Source organism: Herpailurus yagouaroundi, unplaced genomic scaffold, assembly GCF_014898765.1.
Source record: "Herpailurus yagouaroundi ecotype Mexico unplaced genomic scaffold, PumYag 180, whole genome shotgun sequence".
NCBI lineage: Eukaryota > Metazoa > Chordata > Mammalia > Carnivora > Felidae > Herpailurus > Herpailurus yagouaroundi.
The window spans coordinates 15,232,181-15,252,745 of NW_024412411.1; the positions used below are offsets into that span (position 1 = coordinate 15,232,181).

The 20,565-nt window shown below is 37.8% G+C and overlaps 1 protein-coding gene across 1 annotated transcript in view; it reads left to right on the plus strand.

Annotated features, from left to right (window-relative positions):
- The window catches only part of HIKESHI (heat shock protein nuclear import factor hikeshi), a 49,930-nt gene extending 30,028 nt beyond the window's left edge, over positions 1–19,902 (plus strand). The window contains exons 3-5 of the mRNA XM_040489562.1: positions 4,636–4,787; positions 18,764–18,882; positions 19,822–19,902. Of these exons, the coding sequence (XP_040345496.1) occupies positions 4,636–4,787; positions 18,764–18,882; positions 19,822–19,876 (326 nt within the window). The 3' untranslated portion in view covers positions 19,877–19,902. The remainder of the gene's footprint in view (positions 1–4,635; positions 4,788–18,763; positions 18,883–19,821) is intronic.
- The last annotated feature ends 663 nt before the right edge of the window (positions 19,903–20,565 follow it).

Sequence of the window (20,565 nt, forward strand, 5' to 3'; positions counted from 1 at the left end):
TCTCTGTCCCAAAAATAAATAAACGTTGAAAAAAAAAAAAAAGGAGGTTAGAGATGACAAGGCTTTCTGCTTGGGCAGATCGTCCCTGAGTAGTTAAAACTAAGGCAGTATAAGGTTTCCTTGATTGAGGTCTTTGGAACCTGTTATGCAGACAAATAGCAGTACATCTTCTCAACTTAGCATAATTCTAGGTTTAAAACAGTTAAAACTTCAAAAAAACTTCGAGTCCATCTCTCCATAAAACCAGCAACAGCAACCAAAATTGTCAAAAACTGTCAGAATCTTTTTCAGGACTCTGGAAAGTAACCAAAAGTTTGTAGTAACCAGGGGAGCATTAATCAAGAAAATCACTGCATCTAGGTAAGAACAGCAAGCTTTGTGGCATTTGAACTTACCCTGTACCCATCCCATGTTCCTCAGCTCAGTGGTAGCCTTGAAAATAATAGCCGTTGTTCTTGATACTGGTACCAGAGAGAGCCAAATAGACCTCATTCACAACACATTATAATTACAGTTGACCCTTGAACATCATGGGGGTTGGGGCATGTACCTCCTGTGCAGTTGAAAATCCATGTATAACTTTTGACTCCCCAAAAATATAACTGCTAATAACCTACTGTTGACTGGAAGCCTTACTCATAAAAGTTGAGTAACATGTATTTTGTATGTTATATGTGTTACATAATACTGTATATATAAGTTAGGGAAAAAGTAAGAGAAAAGAAAATATTAAGAAAGTCATAAGGAAAGTACATTTACAATTTGTACTATAAAAAATCTATGTACAAGTGGACTCACAGTTCAAACCTGTGTTGCTCAAGGGTTGACTGTAATTTTTTTTGATTTGTCTGGTGGTTCCCTTAAGATTAATTGAAAAGACTTTCCTTTATCTCACTGAAGTGACAACCTTGGGAGTGTTTGTCAAAAATATATACTTTGTTACTGCTGCCTGAGGCACTGACAACAATTGGAGCAAAAATAGACTGACTAAAAAGCTTGAGAGGAAAGGCTGGGAATAAGATACTTTGAGGAAGAAGGGCTTTGAGGACTTGGACTTGGAAATTTTTGGAAATCTCAAAGACTATTTACAGTCATGGCTGTGCACATAAATGTTCAGGCTGTGCACAAGCTCAGGCTTAGGACCTTAAGAAGGTTGTAAGTTTGTTCTGGCTGACTTTGGGGCTCTGTGTAGTCTGGAAGTGAGGGCTAAGGCAGAGTTGTAAGCTGCCTGGTTAGTATTAAAGGAATGTCCCAACACACAGAGCCATCTTCAAAGACTGGGAGAATTTTTGGGTTCTAGGCTTTTAAGGAAATGTCTGTTCAATCACTGGTTGACCACTAAGCTAATAGAACAGAGATGTCAGTGATCACACACGACAAAAAATACTTCATAGTATTGGTTCAGAAAAGTCATTAACGAAAAAGTATATATTAACAGTAAATCCTAAGGAGGGGAAACATCTGATTTCTAGATTTGCGACATTGTAATATTCAACATCCAGTTTTCCATAAAAAGTTTTATGAAGCATGCAAAGAAAGTAAGGCCCTTTCAGAGAAGAAATGAACAGAAACCGTCCCTAGGAAGCATTATGACCTTGAACTTACTGAAAATTAAACAACCAGGAGAATGATGCTCCATCAAATATCAATAGAGAAGTTATCAAAAGGAGCTAAACATAAATGATGGAGCTGAAAAGTAACAGTAGGAAATGAAGAGTTCACTAGACGGTTTCAGTAGATTTGAGTAGGCCAAAGGAAGAGTCAATGAACTCAAAGAAAGGTCAGTTGAAATACCTAGTTTGAAGAGCTGAAAGAAGAAAAATGAACAGTCTTTGAGACCTATGAGATGTCATCAAGTATACCAACATATGCATAATAGGAGTTGGAGAAGGAGGAGAGAGGAGGGGAGGAAAGAATATTTGAAGAAATAATGCCCTAATAAAACTTTGTAAATTTGATGAAAAACATAACACGCTTAAGAAGTTCAATAAACTCCAAGTGGGGTAAACTCTATACCACAGCCTATCATAATCAAACTGTCAAAGACAAAGAGAATTTTGAAAGTGGCAAGAGAATCAGCTCCTCAAATAACAACGATTCTTAGATTAACAGCTGGTTTCTTATCAGAAACAATGGAATCCAAAGGCATTGGGATGACAAAGCACTGAAAGAAAAACTGTAAATAATTCTCTATCAAAACTATCTATCCGAGGGGCGCCTGGGTGGCGCAGTCGGTTAAGCGTCCGACTTCAGCCAGGTCACGATCTCGCGGTCCGTGAGTTCAAGCCCCGCGTCGGGCTCTGGGCTGACAGCTCAGAGCCTGGAGCCTGTTTCGGATTCTGTGTCTCCCTCTCTCTCTGCCCCTCCCCCGTTCATGCTCTGTCTCTCTCTGTCCCCAAAATATAAATGTTGAAAAAAAAATTTATAAAAACAAAAAACAAAAAACTATCTATCCGAAATGAAGGAGAGATGACATTCTCAGGTAAAACAGAGAGTCATTGCTTAAAGACTTAGCCTACAAGAAGTACTAAAGAGAGTCCTTCAGGCTGAAAAGAGAGGGCATGAGACAGTAATTTGCATTCACATGAAAGAAAAAACACAGGTAAATGTAACTACGTAGGTAATTGTAAAAGTAGTGTACATTTTGTTTGTAACTCCTTTTCCCCCTATTTGATATAAAAGACAACTGCATAAAGAAGAAACTATAAACCCATGTTTATGGGCATGCTATTTATAAAGATGTAATTTATGACAACACATAGAGAAATTATATAGGAGCAAAGTTTTTGTGTACTACTGAAATTAAATTGGTCTTAATCTAGACTGGGTTGTTATAAATGAAGATGTGCAAGGACTAAGGAAATAGCAAAAATATATAGTAAAATAAATGATAAGAGAATTAATATGGTACACTAGCAAAATTAAATTTTTCAGTTAAAAGGCAGAGGTTTTCAGAATGGATAAAAAAAAATCTATCTGTTGATTCAGACACAATCATTGGTTGAAAGGAAAGGATGAAAAATGCATCAGTAACTAAACATGCAAATAGTAACTAAAAGAGCTTGAGTGGGTGGACTAAAATCAGACTAAATAAATGTATGAAAAAAATTGTTATAAGAGATAAAGAAGGACATTATATAGTGATAAAGGGGTCAATCTATCGGAAAGGTAATAACAATTATAAACTTTTTGTACCTAACAACAGAATTTCAAAATACATGAAGCAAAATGTGGCAGGATTGAAGGGAGAATATGGTTCAACAATTATAGTTGGAAACTTAACCCTGCTTTCAGTAATGGGTAGAATGACTAGACAGAGGATCATCAAGGAAATAGAAAGTGTGAACACTATAAACCTCCTACACCTAACCGTCTTACAAAGAACATTCTTCCCAACAACAGCAGAATGCACTAAGAATGTGCACATGGAGGAGTTTTTTGGATAGGCCATATATTAGGCCACAAAACAAATCTTGATATATTTAAAAGCAAATCATACAAAGTATGTTCTCTGACCACAAATATAGAAACAAATCTGGAAAATTCATAAATATATGGAAGTTTGATAAAACAGTTAATTTAAAACTACTGAAACTATCTTAAACTAGTCATATTTAGTGAGGTGTGTGTGTGTGTGTGTGTGTGTATTTTTAAATCACAGAAAAATACATTATAACTTTTTATTCATATGCTTGAAAATTTAAGGAGAGTTTTGGTATTTGTAATGAATGTTCTAGTTATTAGGACTGTGTGTTGCCCCAGGTTTTTGTCCTTCAGTATTTGATTAGACATTTTATAGTCCTATGAAAACAGCAGATAATCCAAAAATCTATTGTATGATGTTTTTTCCTTCAGACTCACTTTTCTGATTATGTCATATGTGGATTAAAAAAATTGGCCTATATTTTCCACATATAAGTTAGATAGCACTTACAGGCTCAGAAGTATACTTAATGATACATTGATTTATAAAGGGAAAGAGTTATTGGTTATTTTCCATTAATAAGCTTTACTGCTTGTTTGATAACATTATCAGGTGTTAAGTGGGAGTGATACATGACATTTAATAAAATATACCATGTCATTTGTCAATGGTAATTTAAGATCTTTATTTAGTGGAGTGATGAGAAAATGTTAAAACTAACTTAAAAAATCTTTTTTTTAATATGAAATTTATTGTCAAATTGGTTTCCATACAACACCCAGTGCTCATCCCAACAGGTGCCCTCCTCAGTGCCCATCACCCACTTTCCCCTCCCTCCCACCTCCCCATCAACCCTCAGTAAACTAACTTAAAAAAATCTTAAAAAATATTGTTCCCTTTGAGTTAGCATTGAGAATTTTTTAATGTAATTCATGCTTATTCATTTATTTTTCTCATTGTGTTGTTACTTTTCATTTTTAGCTGCAGTAGTTTTAATAAGCTTTAAAGAAGTAACATCTTTTTTCTGGTGGGGAAAATTTCAGTTTTCTTTGTTAGTTTGGTAAAAACTAGCCTTTTACATTTATGTGAAAAAAGACCAACTTTAATCGAAACCTTTTAGTGCATGTAGATCAGAGGTTTTTCACATATTTACAAAGGAATTTGGCTACAAGTTAAACTTGAAATTTGCGGTACATGTTAATTTCTTTCAGGAGAAGGAAGCCAACACCCTTTTGGAGCCATGAATATTGTCCGAACTCCATCTGTTGCTCAGATCGGAATTTCAGTGGAATTATTGGACAGTTTGGCTCAGCAGACTCCAGTAGGCAGTGCTGCTGTATCCTCAGTTGACTCATTCACTCAGGTAATGCAATGCATATTTCATTATTTTCTAAATTTTAAAATCAAATTCTGTACTTTAAAAATGAGCTTCATGGTAGAAAACCTGTAAAATTGAAGGTAAATATGTATGGCATAAGTTATTGGCTTCTGTGGATAATTTAACCTTGTCTACTTCTATAGGTACTCTAAAATTGGTAAATGTTTTGATGAGACTTGTTTTTATAGTGATGAAATAGCTCAAAGCAATTTAAAAATGGGATTAAATATTAACATTTTTTCCCCTCCCACAGTATACTAGGTTGTAGGTGTATAGTTGTGAATTTTATAAGCAAGATTCTCATCCTCAAGGAGCTTAAACTGACATAATTCCATGATGATTGGCTTAAGCAAAAAATGTTTATTTTTGAGACAGCACATGTCGGGGAGGTACAGAGAGAGAGAGGGACAGAGGATCTGAAGCATACTCCTCCCTGACAGCAGCAAGCTTGATGCAGAGTTCAAACTTATGAATCAGGAGATCGTGACCTGAGCTGAGGTTGCACGCTCAACCAACTGAGTCAGCCAGACACCCCAATGATGATTGACTTTTAACCTCTGTATGACGAAAGGCTGAAGGGGAGAATGATGTAGGCAAAGGTGTAGCTAATACAAAGGCCCTGAGGTAGAAAAATAATTTTGTTGTTTGGAAAATAATATGAAGGTCTTTGTGGCTGGAGTAGAGCGAGCAAGGGTGAGAGATGGGAGATGAGATGAGAGTAATTGGGGAGGTGGACGCAGGATAAAATCATGGTACCTCACTGGCTTTTATAAGGACTTTAGCTTATATTCTATTTGGAAAAGAAGACATAAGAGGGTTTTGAGAAGAGTAAGAGGATCTAAGTTACATTTTAAAAGGATCATTTTGCATTTTTGGAGAGACACTGTAGTGGGAAGGAGGAAGATTAATTAGGAGGCTCTTATGAAAATCTAGATGAGAGATTATAATGACTTGAACTGGTGAAGTCCTGGGAGGTGGATATGAAGGTAATTAAAAGTACTGGCATATCTTGTTTTATTGCACTTCACTATATTGTACCTCACAGGTACTGTTTTTTTATATATTGAAGGTTTGTGGCAACCCTGAATGGAGCAAATCTGTCAGCAGCATTTTTCCAACAGCATTTGCTCACTTCATGTCTCTTTGAACATGTTGGTAATTCTTGCAATATCTTAAACTTTTTTGTTATTTTATTTGTTATGGTAATCCGTGATCAATAACCTTTGATGTTACTATTATAATTGTTTTGGGGCACCATGAACTGTGCCCATATGAGATGGAGAACTTAATTGCTAAGTGTTGTGTGTTTTCTGACTCCTCCACTTACCAACTATTCCCTGATCTTTCTCTCCTCAGGCCTCCCTATTCCCTGAGACACAACAATATTGAAATTAGGCCAGTTAATAACCCTACAATGGCCTTTAAGGGTTCAAGTGAAAAAAGAGTCAATCTATGAGGCAAACTTCATTGTTGTTTTATGTTAAGAATTTGCCACAGCCACCCCAACCTTCAGAAACCACCACCCTTGATCAGTCAGCAGCCATCAACATTGAGGCAAGACCCTCCACCAACAAAAAGATTATGACTCGCTGAAAGCTCAGATGATGTTTAGCATTTTCTAGCAATAAAGTATTTTTTTAATGAAGGTATGTACATTTTTTCAGACATAATGCTAGTGCATACTTAACAGACTATAGTGTAGTGTAAACAAAATTTTTATATGCACTAGAAAACCAAAGCATTGACTTGACTCACTTTACTGTAGTGTCTGGAACTAAATGGCAGTATGTCTGAGGCATGCCTATAGTTGATTTCTAGAGATAATTTGAAGATGGAGCCTGTAGTGTTTCATGGTGTGGATCACATGTAAGGTCTGAGATTAAAGAGAGACATCAAGTGTGGCCCAAGGATGTTGGCTTGAGGAACTTGAACATGGAATATTGAACACAAGTATGGGCTGGGAGTGGAATCAGGAGTTGGATTTTGGTTGTACTATGTTTGGGATGCTTGTTAGACATCCAGCTGGAGATGACGAGTCTAGAGTTCAAGAGCGAGGTCTAGGACACAGATCAAAATGGGAGTCATCATTGTAGAGATCTTATCTAGAGTTTTGTAGGACTGTGGTTACTAGACAAGTAATTATAAATAGAAAATTTGATCTCAGGGCCATTTCAAATTTGAGAAGCTTAAGAAATGAAGAGAGAAAAAGAGTAGCCTAAAGTAGGAGGAGACCCCAAAAGTAGTGTTTTGGAAGCCAAGCAGAGACTGGTTTTGAAGAAGGAAGTATCAGTAGTATCATTGCTGATGGGTTGAGATGAGGCCGAGAAGTAACCACTGGATTCAGCAAGATAGAAGTCATTGAAGAGTTTGATAAGAGTTCAGGGTGGTAGAGGAAGAGTTTGGAGTGAGTTGGAGAGAAGGAAGTGGAAACAGTAGTGACTATAGATGACTCTTGATGAGTATAGTTGTGGAGGACGGCAGATAAATGGTTTGGTTACTTAAGGGGGGCTATGGGTACAAGGACTTTTTTTTACTGTTTTTAATGGGAGATATTACATCATGTTTGACTGATGTGAATGAAGCATTAAAGAAAAACTAATGATGCAGGAGAATGGGGAGAGTTGCTGAAGTGGTGTCCTTGAGTAGGAAATGAGAGTACATTAGATAGGATAATGGACAGTGCTCATAGTAATGGATATATGGATACGGATGGATGCAAGAGGTTGGTAAAGGTGGTGATGAGAACTTGTGCACGTTCTCTCTTGATTCCTTCTCTTTGTTCAGTGAAATAGGAAACAAGGTCATCAGCTAAGATTGAAGAGAAAGGAGTATTGGATATTTAAAGGAAAAGGATTATTAAATAAGTCCACTAGGAGAGGAGGAGGGTGAATGAACTAGGGAATCCTTTTCTGGGCGGCATATTCTTTAGGGTTTTGGCCATGAATTTAAAGGCAGACTTGTCACATGATCTCTTGAGAATGAGCTGAATTAAAAGAATGATAGAGTCTGGGTCTTTTTTTTTTTTTTTTTTCCAGTAATTAAAAAAACATACTGCTGTGCTGAGAATAGCAAGTTGTAAAGCAATAGTTACAGTATCCCAGATAGACAATATTAGAAAAATGTCTGAAAAATACATACCCAAGTGGTGTTATCCCTGGAGAGAGTTTAAGAAGACTTTTTACTCTAGATATTTATAAATTATTTGAGCTTTTTAAATAAAGCATATGTATTTTTTTAATGCTTATTTATTTATTTTGAGAGAGTGCAAGAGAGTGGGGGAAGGGCAGGGAGCGAGTGGGAGAGAATCCCAAGCAAGCTCCACACTGTCAGTGCAGAGTCTAAGGCGGGGCTCAGTCCCACGAACCGTGAGATCATGACCTGAGCTGAAATCAAGAGCTGGATGCTCAACCAACTGACTGAGCCACTCAGGTGCCCCAAAGCATATGTACTTTTTATTAAATATTTTATTATGAGATATTTTAAATATATAGGAAAATACATCCTACAAATATTGTATGCCTCCTGTGTACCAGGTGCTTTCTAAGCACAAATGGATAAAAATAGGTAGACAAAATAATAGTTGTTCTTATAGAGCTCTCTTTATAGTGGATTATATAAGAAGACTTCAGAGTGTCTTCCACCTAGATTTAACATATTCGCCACTAATTAGTAGCATATTTGCTACTAATTTTAAAAAGAAAGTATTTCAGATAAGGCTTGGTGGCTTCTGCTTCTCTTCTTCCCATTTTTCTGGTAGCTACTCTTCTAACTTCATATATTTTTGCCATCCTGTGTTAGTACTTTAAAAGAAACATATATGTCCACAAAAAATGTATAGCACTACTCATTTAAACATGTTTTTAATTTATATTCTTGATTACTCTTACTTCTTTTACTTTTTATTAATAGTACGTGTACGTGGCTTAAACATCACACAGTTTTACATGCAAGACAGTTGTCCTTGGTTATACTTCTTATATTCTTCTTTTTCTGCTCCTTAAAAGTACTCACTTTCAACCTTCAACCTCCTTCTCATTTTTTTTTCACCGATTTCTTCCTGTATTTAACTTCCATGTGTCAGAAAAAACTTGCTTAATCTGTTCTTAACCAATTTGTCTGTTGTAGGTGTTTTCCATCGACTTACCAATGCCTAATGTGATTTAGCTCTCTCTTTCCTCTGTTCCCCAGCATATGGAGATATCTTTTCTCCCCACTTTTTTTTTTTAGTGTTCATTTTACTTATTTTGAAAAAGAGTGTGAAATCAGGGAAGGGAGAGAGAGTGAGGGAGAGAATCTGAAGCAGAGACAGAGAATCTGAAGCAGGCTCTGCCCTGCCAGTGCAAAGCCCAATGTGGAGCTCAAATTCACCAACCTAGAGATTATGACCTGAGCCAAAGTCGGTTGCTCCAACCAACTGAGCCACCCAGGTGCCCATCCCCACCTTTTTTTTTTTTTTTTTTTAAGATTTTATTTTATTTTTAGGCGAGAGATTGTGTGCAGATGGGGTGATGAGGGAGAACAAGAATCTCAAGCAGGCTCCATGCCCAGCATGGAACCTGATGTGGGGCTTGATCTCCTAAGTCAAAATCAGGAGTGAGATGCTTAACTGCATCACCAAGGAGCCCCAAGATTTACACCCATTGTGGGGCTTAAACTTACAACCCCAAGATCAGGAGTCACATGCCCTACTGACTGAGCCAGCCAGGCACCACCCCCACCCCCAACCATTTTATTACTGATTTTCATTTAATTAATCAGTTTTCAGTATCATGATCACTAAATGTTTTTCAGAACTGAGCCAACATACTGTGATTTGCGTTTTCTTTCTTGTATAACGTTTTATTTTTCTTGGTTAATAAATGCATTTTTCCTTTGTATGGATTTCTGTTTCCAGGTCTAATTTATGCCCAAACTCTGCCAAGTATAAATTCCCATTCAGTATATTTTTAAAAAGCAGTTTTTAAATTTTTTTTTGCTAATATCCTTCTTGGAACTCTTTTTTGTTCTTTTGTGGACTGATTATTCTCTGGGTCTGTTGCATAACTATAGTCAAGGTTTTATTTTCTTTAACCATTATTGGAGAAATTCCTTTTATTTCTCTTCTGTGTTGTAGTCCTTTTTTTTTTGTTTTCTCTGTTTTTCTTGTTGATTACCCCTTTGTATCTTTTTAAATTTTTTTTTAAATTTATATATGAAATTTATTGTCAAATTGGTTTCCATACAACACCCAGTGCTCATCCCAAAAGGTGCCCTCCTCAATACCCATCACCCACCCTCACCTCCCTCCCACCCCCCATCAACCCTCAGTTTGCTCTCAGTTCTCAACAGTCTCTTATGCTTTGGCTCTCTCCCACTCTAACCTCTTTTTTTTTTTTTTACCTTCCGCTCCCCCATGGGTTCCTGTTAAGTTTCTCAGGATCCACATAAGAGTGAAACCATATGGTATCTGTCTTTCTCTGTATGGCTTATTTCACTTAGCATCCCACTCTCCAGTTCCATCCACGTTGCTACAAAAGGCCATATTTCATTTTTTCTCATTGCCACGTAGTATTCCATAGTGTATATAAACCACAATTTCTTTATCCATTCATCAGTTGATGGACATTTAGGCTCTTTCCATAATTTGGCTATTGTTGAGAGTGCTGGTATGAACATTGGGGTACAAGTGCCCCTATGCATCAGTACTCCTGTGTCCCTTGGATAAATTCCTAGCAGTGCTATTGCTGGGTCATAGGGTAGGTCTATTTTTAATTTTCTGAGGAACCTCCACACTGCTTTCCAGAGCGGCTGCACCAATTTGCATTCCCACCAACAGTGCAAGAGGGTTCCCATTTCTCCACATCCTCTCCAGCATCTATAGTCTCCTGATTTGTTCATTTTGGCCACTCTGACTGGCGTGAGGTGATACCTGAGTGTGGTTTTGATTTGTATTTCCCTGATAAGGAGCGACGCTGAACATCTTTTCATGTGCCTGTTGGCCATCCGGATGTCTTCTTTAGAGAAGTGTCTATTCATGTTTTCTGCCCATTTCTTCACTGGGTTATTTGCTTTTCGGGGGTGGAGTTTGGTGAGCTCTTGATAGATTTTGGATACTAGCCCTTTGTCCGATATGTCATTTGCAAATATCTTTTCCCATTCCGTTGGTTGCCTTTTAGTTTTGTTGGTTGTTTCCTTTGCTGTGCAGAAGCTTTTTATCTTCATAAGGTCCCAGTAATTCACTTTTGCTTTTAATTCCCTTGCCTTTGGGGATGTGTCGAGTAAGAGATTGCTACGGCTGAGGTCAGAGAGGTCTTTTCCTGCTTTCTCCTCTAAGGTTTTGATGGTTTCCTGTCTCACATTCAGGTCCTTTATCCATTTTGAGTTTATTTTTGTGAATGGTGTGAGAAAGTGGTCTAGTTTCAACCTTCTGCATGTTGCTGTCCAGTTCTCCCAGCACCATTTGTTAAAGAGACTGTCTTTTTTCCATTGGATGTTCTTTCCTGCTTTGTCAAAGATGAGTTGGCCATACGTTTGTGGGTCTAGTTCTGGGGTTTCTATTCTATTCCATTGGTCTATGTGTCTGTTTTTGTGCCAATACCATGCTGTCTTGATGATGACAGCTTTGTAGTAGAGGCTAAAGTCTGGGATTGTGATGCCTCCTGCTTTGGTCTTCTTCTTCAAAATTCCTTTGGCTATTCGGGGACTTTTGTGGTTCCATATGAATTTTAGGATTGCTTGTTCTAGTTTCGAGAAGAATGCTGGTGCAATTTTGATTGGGATTGCATTGAATGTGTAGATAGCTTTGGGTAGTATTGACATTTTGACAATATTTATTCTTCCAATCCATGAGCAGGGAATGTCTTTCCATTTCTTTAAATCTTCTTCAATTACCTTCATAAGCTTTCTATAGTTTTCAGCATACAGATCCTTTACATCTTTGGTTAGATTTATTCCTAGGTATTTTATGCTTCTTGGTGCAATTGTGAATGGGATCAGTTTCCTTATTTGTCTTTCTGTTGCTTCATTGTTAGTGTATAAGAATGCAACTGATTTCTGTACATTGATTTTGTATCCTGCAACTTTGCTGAATTCATGTATCAGTTCTAGCAGACTTTTGGTGGAGTCTGTCGGATTTTCCATGTATAATATCATGTCATCTGCAAAAAGCGAAAGCTTGACTTCATCTTTGCCAATTTTGATGCCTTTGATTTCCTTTTGTTGTCTGATTGCTGATGCTAGAACTTCCAGCACTATGTTAAACAACAGCGGTGAGAGTGGACATTCCTGTCGTGTTCCTGATCTCAGGGAAAAAGCTCTCAGTTTTTCCCCGTTGAGGATGATGTTAGCTGTGGGCTTTTCATAAATGGCTTTTATGATCTTTAAGTATGTTCCTTCTATCCCGACTTTCTCAAGGGTTTTTATTAAGAAAGGGTGCTGGATTTTGTCAAAGGCCTTTTCTGCATCGATTGACAGGATCATATGATTTTTCTCTTTTTTTTTGTTAATGTGATGTATCACGTTGATTGATTTGCGAATGTTGAACCAGCCCTGCATCCCAGGAATGAATCCCACTTGATCATGGTGAATAATTCTTTTTATATGCCGTTGAATTCGGTTTGCTAGTATCTTATTGAGAATTTTTGCATCCATATTCATCAGGGATATTGGCCTGTAGTTCTCTTTTTTTACTGGGTCTCTGTCTGGTTTAGGAATCAAAGTAATACTGGCTTCATAGAATGAGTCTGGAAGTTTTCCTTCCCTTTCTATTTCTTGGAATAGCTTGAGAAGGATAGGTATTATCTCTGCTTTAAACGTCTGGTAGAACTCCCCTGGGAAGCCATCTGGTCCTGGACTCTTATTTGTTGGGAGATTTTTGATAACCGATTCAATTTCTTCGCTGGTGATGGGTCTGTTCAAGCTTTCTATTTCCTCCTGATTGAGTTTTGGAAGAGTGTGGGTGTTCAGGAATTTGTCCATTTCTTCCAGGTTGTCCAATTTGTTGGCATATAATTTTTCATAGTATTCCCTGATAATTGTTTGTATCTCTGAGGGATTGGTTGTAATCATTCCATTTTCATTCATGATTTTATCTATTTGGGTCATCTCCCGTTTCTTTTTGAGAAGCCTGGCTAGAGGTTTGTCAATTTTGTTTATTTTTTCAAAAAACCAACTCTTGGTTTCGTTGATCTGCTCTACAGTTTTTTTAGATTCTATATTGTTTATTTCTGCTCTGATCTTTATTATTTCTCTTCTTCTGCTGGGTTTAGGCTGCCTTTGCTGTTCTGCTTCTATTTCCTTTAGGTGTGCTGTTAGATTTTGTATTTGGGATTTTTCTTGTTTCTTGAGATAGGCCTGGATTGCAATGTATTTTCCTCTCAGGACTGCCTTCGCTGCGTCCCAAAGCGTTTGGATTGTTGTATTTTCATTTTCGTTTGTTTCCATATATTTTTTAATTTCTTCTCGAATTGCCTGGTTGACCCACTCATTCGTTAGTAGGGTGTTCTTTAACCTCCATGCTTTTGGAGGTTTTCCAGACTTTTTTCTGTGGTTGATTTCAAGCTTCATAGCATTGTGGTCTGAAAGTATGCATGGTATGATTTCAATTCTTGTAAACTTATGAAGGGCTGTTTTGTGACCCAGTATATGATCTATCTTGGAGAATGTTCCATGTGCACTCGAGAAGAAAGTATATTCTGTTGCTTTGGGATGCAGAGTTCTAAATATATCTGTCAAGTCCATCTGATCCAATGTCTCATTCAGGGCCCTTGTTTCTTTATTGACCGTGTGTCTAGATGATCTATCCATTTCTGTAAGTGGGGTGTTAAAGTCCCCTGCAATTACCACATTCTTCTCAATAAGGTTGCTTATGTTTATGAGTAATTGTTTTATATATTTGGGCGCTCCGGTATTCGGCGCATAGACATTTATAATTGTTAGCTCTTCCTGATGGATAGACCCTGTCACTATTATATAATGTCCTTCTTCATCTCTTGTTACAGCCTTTAATTTAAAGTCTAGTTTGTCTGAAATAAGTATGGCTACTCCAGCTTTCTTTTGGCTTCCAGTAGCATGATAAATAGTTCTCCATCCCCTCACTGTCAATCTAAAGGTGTCCTCAGGTCTAAAATGAGTCTCTTGTAGACAGCAAATAGATGGGTCTTGTTTTTTTATCCATTCTGATACCCTATGTCTTTTGGTTGGCGCATTTAATCCATTTACATTCAGTGTTATTATAGAAAGATATGGGTTTAGAGTCATTGTGATGTCTGTATGTTTTATGCTTGTAGTGATGTCTCTGATACTTTGTCTCACAGGGTCCCCCTTAGGATCTCTTGTAGGGCTGGTTTAGTGGTGACAAATTCCTTCAGTTTTTGTTTGTTTGGGAAGACCTTTATCTCTCCTTCTATTCTAAATGACAGACTTGCTGGATAAAGGATTCTCGGCTGCATATTTTTTCTGTCTAGCACACTGAAAATCTCGTGCCAACTCTTTCTGGCCTGCCAAGTTTCAAAAGAGAGATCAGTCACGAGTCTTATAGGTCTCCCTTTATATGTGAGGGCACGTTTACCCCTTGCTGCTTTCAGAATTTTCTCTTTATCCTTGTATTTTGCCAGTTTCACTATGATATGTCGTGCAGAAGATCGATTCAAGTTACGTCTGAAGGGAGTTCTCTGTGCCTCTTGGATTTCAATGCCTTTTTCCTTCCCCACTTCAGGGAAGTTCTCAGCTATTATTTCTTCAAGTACCCCTTCAGCACCTTTCCCTCTCTCTTCCTCCTCTGGGATACCAATGATGCGTATATTATTTCTTTTTAGTGTATCACTTAGTTCTCTAATTTTCCCCTCATACTCCTGGATTTTTTAATCTCTCTTTTTCTCAGCTTCCTCTTTTTCCATAACTTTATCTTCTAGTTCACCTATTCTCTCCTCTGCCTCTTCAATCCGAGCTGTGGTGGTTTCCATTTTGTTATGCATTTCATTTAAAGCGTTTTTCAGCTCCTCGTGACTGTTCCTTAGTCCCTTGATCTCTGTAGCAAGAGATTCTCTGCTGTCAGCTATACTGTTTTCAAGCCCAGCGATTAATTTTATGACTATTATTCTAAATTCACTTTCTGTTATATTATTTAAATCCTTTTTGATCAGCTCATTAGCTGTTGTTATTTCCTGGAGATTCTTCTGAGGAGAATTCTTCCGCTTGGTCATTTTGGATAGTCCCTGGCGTGGTGAGGACCTGCAGGGCACTTCCCCTGTGCTGTGGTGTATAACTGGAGTTGGTGGGCGGAGCCGCAGTCAGACCTGATGTCTGCCCCCAGCCCACCGCTGGGGCCACAGTCAGACTGGTGCGTGCCTTCTCTTCCCCTCTCCTAGGGGCGGGATTCACTGTGGGGTGGGGTGGCCTGTCTGGGTTACTTGCACATTGCCAGGCTTGTGATGCTGGGGATCTGGCGTATTAGCTGGGGTGGGTAGGCAGGGTGCACAGGGGCAGGAGGGGCAGGCTTAGCTTGCTTCTCCTTAGGTGATCCACTTCAGGAGGGGCCCTGTGGCAGCAGGAGGGAGTCAGATCCGCTGCCGGAGGTTTGGCTCCGCAGAAGCGCAGAGTTGGGTGTTTGCGCGGAGCGAGCAAGTTCCCTGGCCGGAACTGGTTCTCTTTGGGATTTTGGCTGGGGGATGGGCGGGGAAGATGGCGCTGGCGAGCGCCTTTGTTCCCCACCAAACTGAGCTCTGTCGTCCGGGGGCTCAGCAGCTTTCCTTCCCTTTGTCCTCCAGCCTTCCCGCTTTCTGAGCAGAGCTGTTAACTTATGACCTCCCAGCCGCTAAGTCGCGCTTGCTGTCGGAACACAGTCCGTCAGGCCCCTCCGCTTTTTGCAAGCCAGACTTGGGGGCTCTGCTTGGCCGGTGAGCCGCCCCTCCGCCCCGGCTCCCTCCCGCCAGTCCGTGGAGCGCGCGCCGCCTCGCAGCCCTTCCTACCCTCTTCCGTGGGCCTCTCGTCTGCGCTTGGCTCCGGCGACTCCGTTCTGCTAATCCTCTGGTGGTTTTCTGGGTAATTTAGGCAGGTGTAGGTGGAATCTAAGTGATCAGCAGGATGCGCGGTGAGCCCAGCGTCCTCCTATGCCGCCATCTTCCCTCCTCCTCCAAGAATTCTGGGTGGCTCAGTCAGCTGAGCATCCAACTTTGGCTTAAGTTATGATCTCACAGTTTGTTGGAGGCCTGCATTGGGCCTGCTGATGTCAGCCCAGAGCTCACTTCAGATCCTCTTAAATTTTTTTTTAAATGTTTATTTATTTTTGAGACAGAGGCAGAGCGTAAGCGAGGGAGGGGCAGAGAGAGGGGGAGACACAGAATCTGAAACAAGGCTGCAGCCTCCGAGCTGTCAGCACAGAACCTGATGTGGGGCTCGAAGCCACAAACCGTGAGATCATGACCTGAACTGAAGTCGGACGCTCAACCGACTGAGCCATCCAGACGCCCCTTTATTTATTTATTAAAAAAAATTTTTTTTAATGTTTATTTTTGAGACAGAGACAGAGTGTGTCCCTTTTGTATATTTTTTAAATGAATGTAAATGGTATACTGTGCAAATTTTTGCAGCTTGGCTATTGTTCATTCAACATTTTAAAGATTTATCTGTGTTGACACATGGAATAAATCTAGTTTATTTCAATTGTTGTATAGTATGCAATTGTATGAATGAGACAGTTTTTTTTTTCATTTCTATATTGATGGATATTTTCACTACTATTTTTGTTAAGACCTTAAATTTTTGCCAAACTGATGGGTGAAATTTGAATACCACTATTGTTTGGATTTGTATTTTTTGATTACTGGTGAAGTTGAACATCTTTTCTCATTTTGACCTGCATTTGTTTTGTTTTTATTTTTGAGAAAGTGCATGCGTGCAAACCGGGAATGGGGAGAGGCAGAGAGGGAATCTTAAGCAGGTTTCATGCCCAGAGAGGAGCTTGATGTGGGGCTCCGTCTTATAACCGTGAGTTCATGACCTGAGCAGAAATCAAGAGTCTAGTGCTTAACTGACTGAGCTACCCAGGTACCCTGCAGGCTGCCTGCTCAGCACGGAGCTTGTCACAAGGCTCAATCCCACAATCCTGGGATCATGACCTGAGCTGAAATGAAATCAAGAATCAGATGCTCAACTGACTATGCCACCCAGGCACCTATATATATATTTTAACAGCAATGATGGTTTATATATTTTGCCCAATTTTCTATTATTTGGCAGTTTTTAATTTTACCTTTTTGGGAAGTGGTCTTTATGTATTCTGGGTAATAATCCTTTGTTCTATATGTTGTAAGTTTTTGTCCTAGTATGTTGCTTGTCTTTTAGTATTGTTTTTGGTATTTTTTGCATGCAGATGTTATATTTTTGTGTTGATGATCATATCTTTTGTGATTTTGTGTGTGTGTGTGTGTGTGTTTGAGAAGTTTTTGCTGTCCTAATGTGTGAAGATGTTAGGTTCTCTTATGGGTATTTAAAGGTTTAACCTTTTACTTTTTGAATTATGTTTGTGTGTGGTATGGGAAGCGATCTAAATTCATGTTTCCCTTATGGAAAGGTAGGTGTCCTAACCCCATTAATTGAAAGCTAGTCCTTCTTTTTGTTTGTTTGTTTGTTTGTTTGTTTAACTCTGAGTTAATAGCATCTTTGTTATATATCACATTGTCACATAGGCTTAGATAGGTTTCTGGCCTCTCTCTTCTATTCCAGTTAGTTCATTTGTCCCTTTGCCAGTAAAAGTCTTAATATCTGTTAGGTCAGACCCCTCCTCCTGCTCATCAAAATAAGTTTAGATATTCTCCATAATAATTTTAGTATAAGCTTATTGAGTTTCATGAAAAATTTATTGGATTTTGTTGGAAATGACATTGGATTTATAGGTTTGATTTGGGGAACATTGCTGTTGTTATATTATGTCTACCCATCTGTGCACGTGTTGTATCTTCCCACTGAACATGGTGTATAGATCTTTTCATTTGATTTCTTTTCTGTCTCTCAAGACAGTCTTGAAGTATTTTCCACCCCAGTTTTATCAGCTTCTTAGCAGTTTTCCTAGATATGTACAGACTGTGTCTATTCTGAATTGCAGCTTTTAAAGTTACATTTTAAAATTTTGTTGCTAGTGTGGAGGTTTGCTGTTGTTTTTTTCCTACTGATACTGATATTTTATTTTATTTTTAAAAATTTTTTAATGTTTATTTTATTATTTTTGAGAGAGAGCGCCAGAATGTGAGTCAGGGAAGGGCAGAGAGCAAGAGGGAGACACAGAATCTGAGACAGGCTCCAGGCTCTGAGCTGTTTGTTGTCAGCCCAGAGCCTGAAGTGGGGCTCGAACTCACAAATGTGAGATCATGACCTGAGTCGAAGTCGGCCGCTTAACCAACTGAGCCAATCAGGCGCCCCCTGATACTGATATTTTAGTTAGTGATTTTACTGAACTCTGGATATTAGTTCAAGTAACTTAATGGTAGCCTCTTGGATTACATTACCTTTGATACTACTAGGCAAAAAGATAAAAAGCTAATAAGGTATTTCCTCATTATATTTAAGGCTTTATCTTTCTGGCAAGAAAAAGACTTCTTAGAGATGGTTATTATTTTAGATATGAGAAAGTAGTTTGATTTGAGGCGGGTGGGATTTGAGGAGGGGGCACGGTATATGTAGAGGTAGAGATAAAAGATATTTTGAAGGAAAAACATTTTTTCCCCTAAAATGAATATGTTAGGAAATTAAACTAGTTAAAAATCACAGAAATACTTTGAGATGCAAAGAAAGTACTAAAGGCAGGTTGTTAAGATTTTGTGCCACAATGTCATTTTATGACTTTCCTTAACTTGCAGCATTAGACTGTCTTAGAACTCACAGTCCTTAAAACCAAGTTACTGCAGAAACATTTTTAATTAAAAATACTAAGGTCTAAGTGGAATATTTAGCATGATTCATTAATCTATTCATTATTAACTTTTCAGTTCACACAAAAGATGTTGGACAACTTCTACAATTTTGCTTCATCATTTGCTGTGTCTCAGGCCCAGATGACACCAAGTCCATCTGAAATGTTCATTCCAGCAAATGTGGTTCTGAAATGGTATGGGAAGTTTTGTGTCTCTAATATTAAGGCTTTTAGTAACCATATATATTTTTTGCCTGTGAATGTATTTCTTCTTTGACATTTAAACATATTCTTTTATTGTGGACATCAGCACACATTAACATTAGCATGCCATAAAAAAGTGTACTGTGGAGTTCGTATTGAGGAATATTCTTACCCTAAATATTCTGTTATGTAGTAGCCAATTGAGTTGATACAGTCAGGAAAATACAATTGCCTGTGTTTAGGGACCACAATTAAGGATTGTAAATTTTCAAATATTTTAACTTGTAAGTAACCATATAGGAATCTTGAAATACAAAGCAAAATTTTTTCGTAAGTTTAGAAAGTCTTGGTCTAACGTAGACATTGTATAAGGTATCAGGGTGGTTTATACTGCATCCTATACTTAAATGATTAATCAAATTTATTTCTCAGCTTTCCCATATTTCTGTTTTATAGGTATACTTTTCACTTTGAATATCCCAGTGGTGGGATGCATAAGGAGAATTTGTTGAGCAGTGGTAGCATGGTGTAGCATGGATAGCCCTGAAAGGTATTAGGTTTGAGATTTGTTAAAATGTAGGTAGGTATGTGACCTTGAGTAAATTCTTCCTCTCTACTCATCTATGAAATGAGGGAGGAGGAGTTAGATTTGTTTTTTTTTTTCTTAGGTCCCTTCTAGCTGTCAGATTTGCAGAAGATAAAAAATTAATAAAATTTATTATGATTTGTACTCTCTGATACAAGCCAGTCACACTTAACTCACTATGCTTAGTGTCCTTTTATAAGAATAATTTAACTTTCAGATTAATATTTTAGCTTTTTTATCTCAGCTTTTTAGAAGTGACATCTAAAGTTATTTGCTTTTTAACAAGTCCTTTAGTAGATTATGAAAGATCTTAATTTTCTTGTAAATATGTTTTTCTTTTGTAGGTATGAAAACTTTCAAAGACGACTAGCACAGAACCCTCTCTTTTGGAAAACATAATTTGAATAAAATAATTTTTAATGGATTCTGAACTTTGTCATGTTTTGAAGAGAAATGCCTCCATTTAAAAGTGTGAAGTCAAAAGGATCATGCAACCTAAGTTTAAAAACTACTTATTGACTGCAGCTTAATTATAATCTTTATAAAAAATTAAACACATGGAAAAATGAAAATATGACTTCATTAATGAGTTTTTTTTCCCTTAAGCTTATAATATTCAGATGCAAAACACTATGTTTTGGCTAGGATTTATTTTTTACTTAAAAATAAGGTATATTTACAACAATAGTGTGCCAAATGCCATTGCATTTATAATCTTTCATTTATTTTTATATTGGTTTGCTAGAGTAGTTAACTTAAAATCAGCTATATCAAAGTATGGGAAAACATATCAAATTCACATTCTTACATATGGGGAAATTATTTTCAATTAGTATTTCTTAAGATTACAAGTTTTTCCATTAACACAGGTTGGTTGTCAGTTTTATATCTGCAAATTCATACATGTTTGTTTTTTTAATAAAATTACCATGGTTAATACTGATGAGGTTATATTTAATGCTGGTAATGTTGTGAGGCATTTGTGTGTAGAATATAGGATTTAATTCCTTTGCCTATTAAGGTAAAGCTATTGTGTCTCCAGAAGGGAACCCTTGGCTCATTTATACCGGTGACATCCATTGACCAAA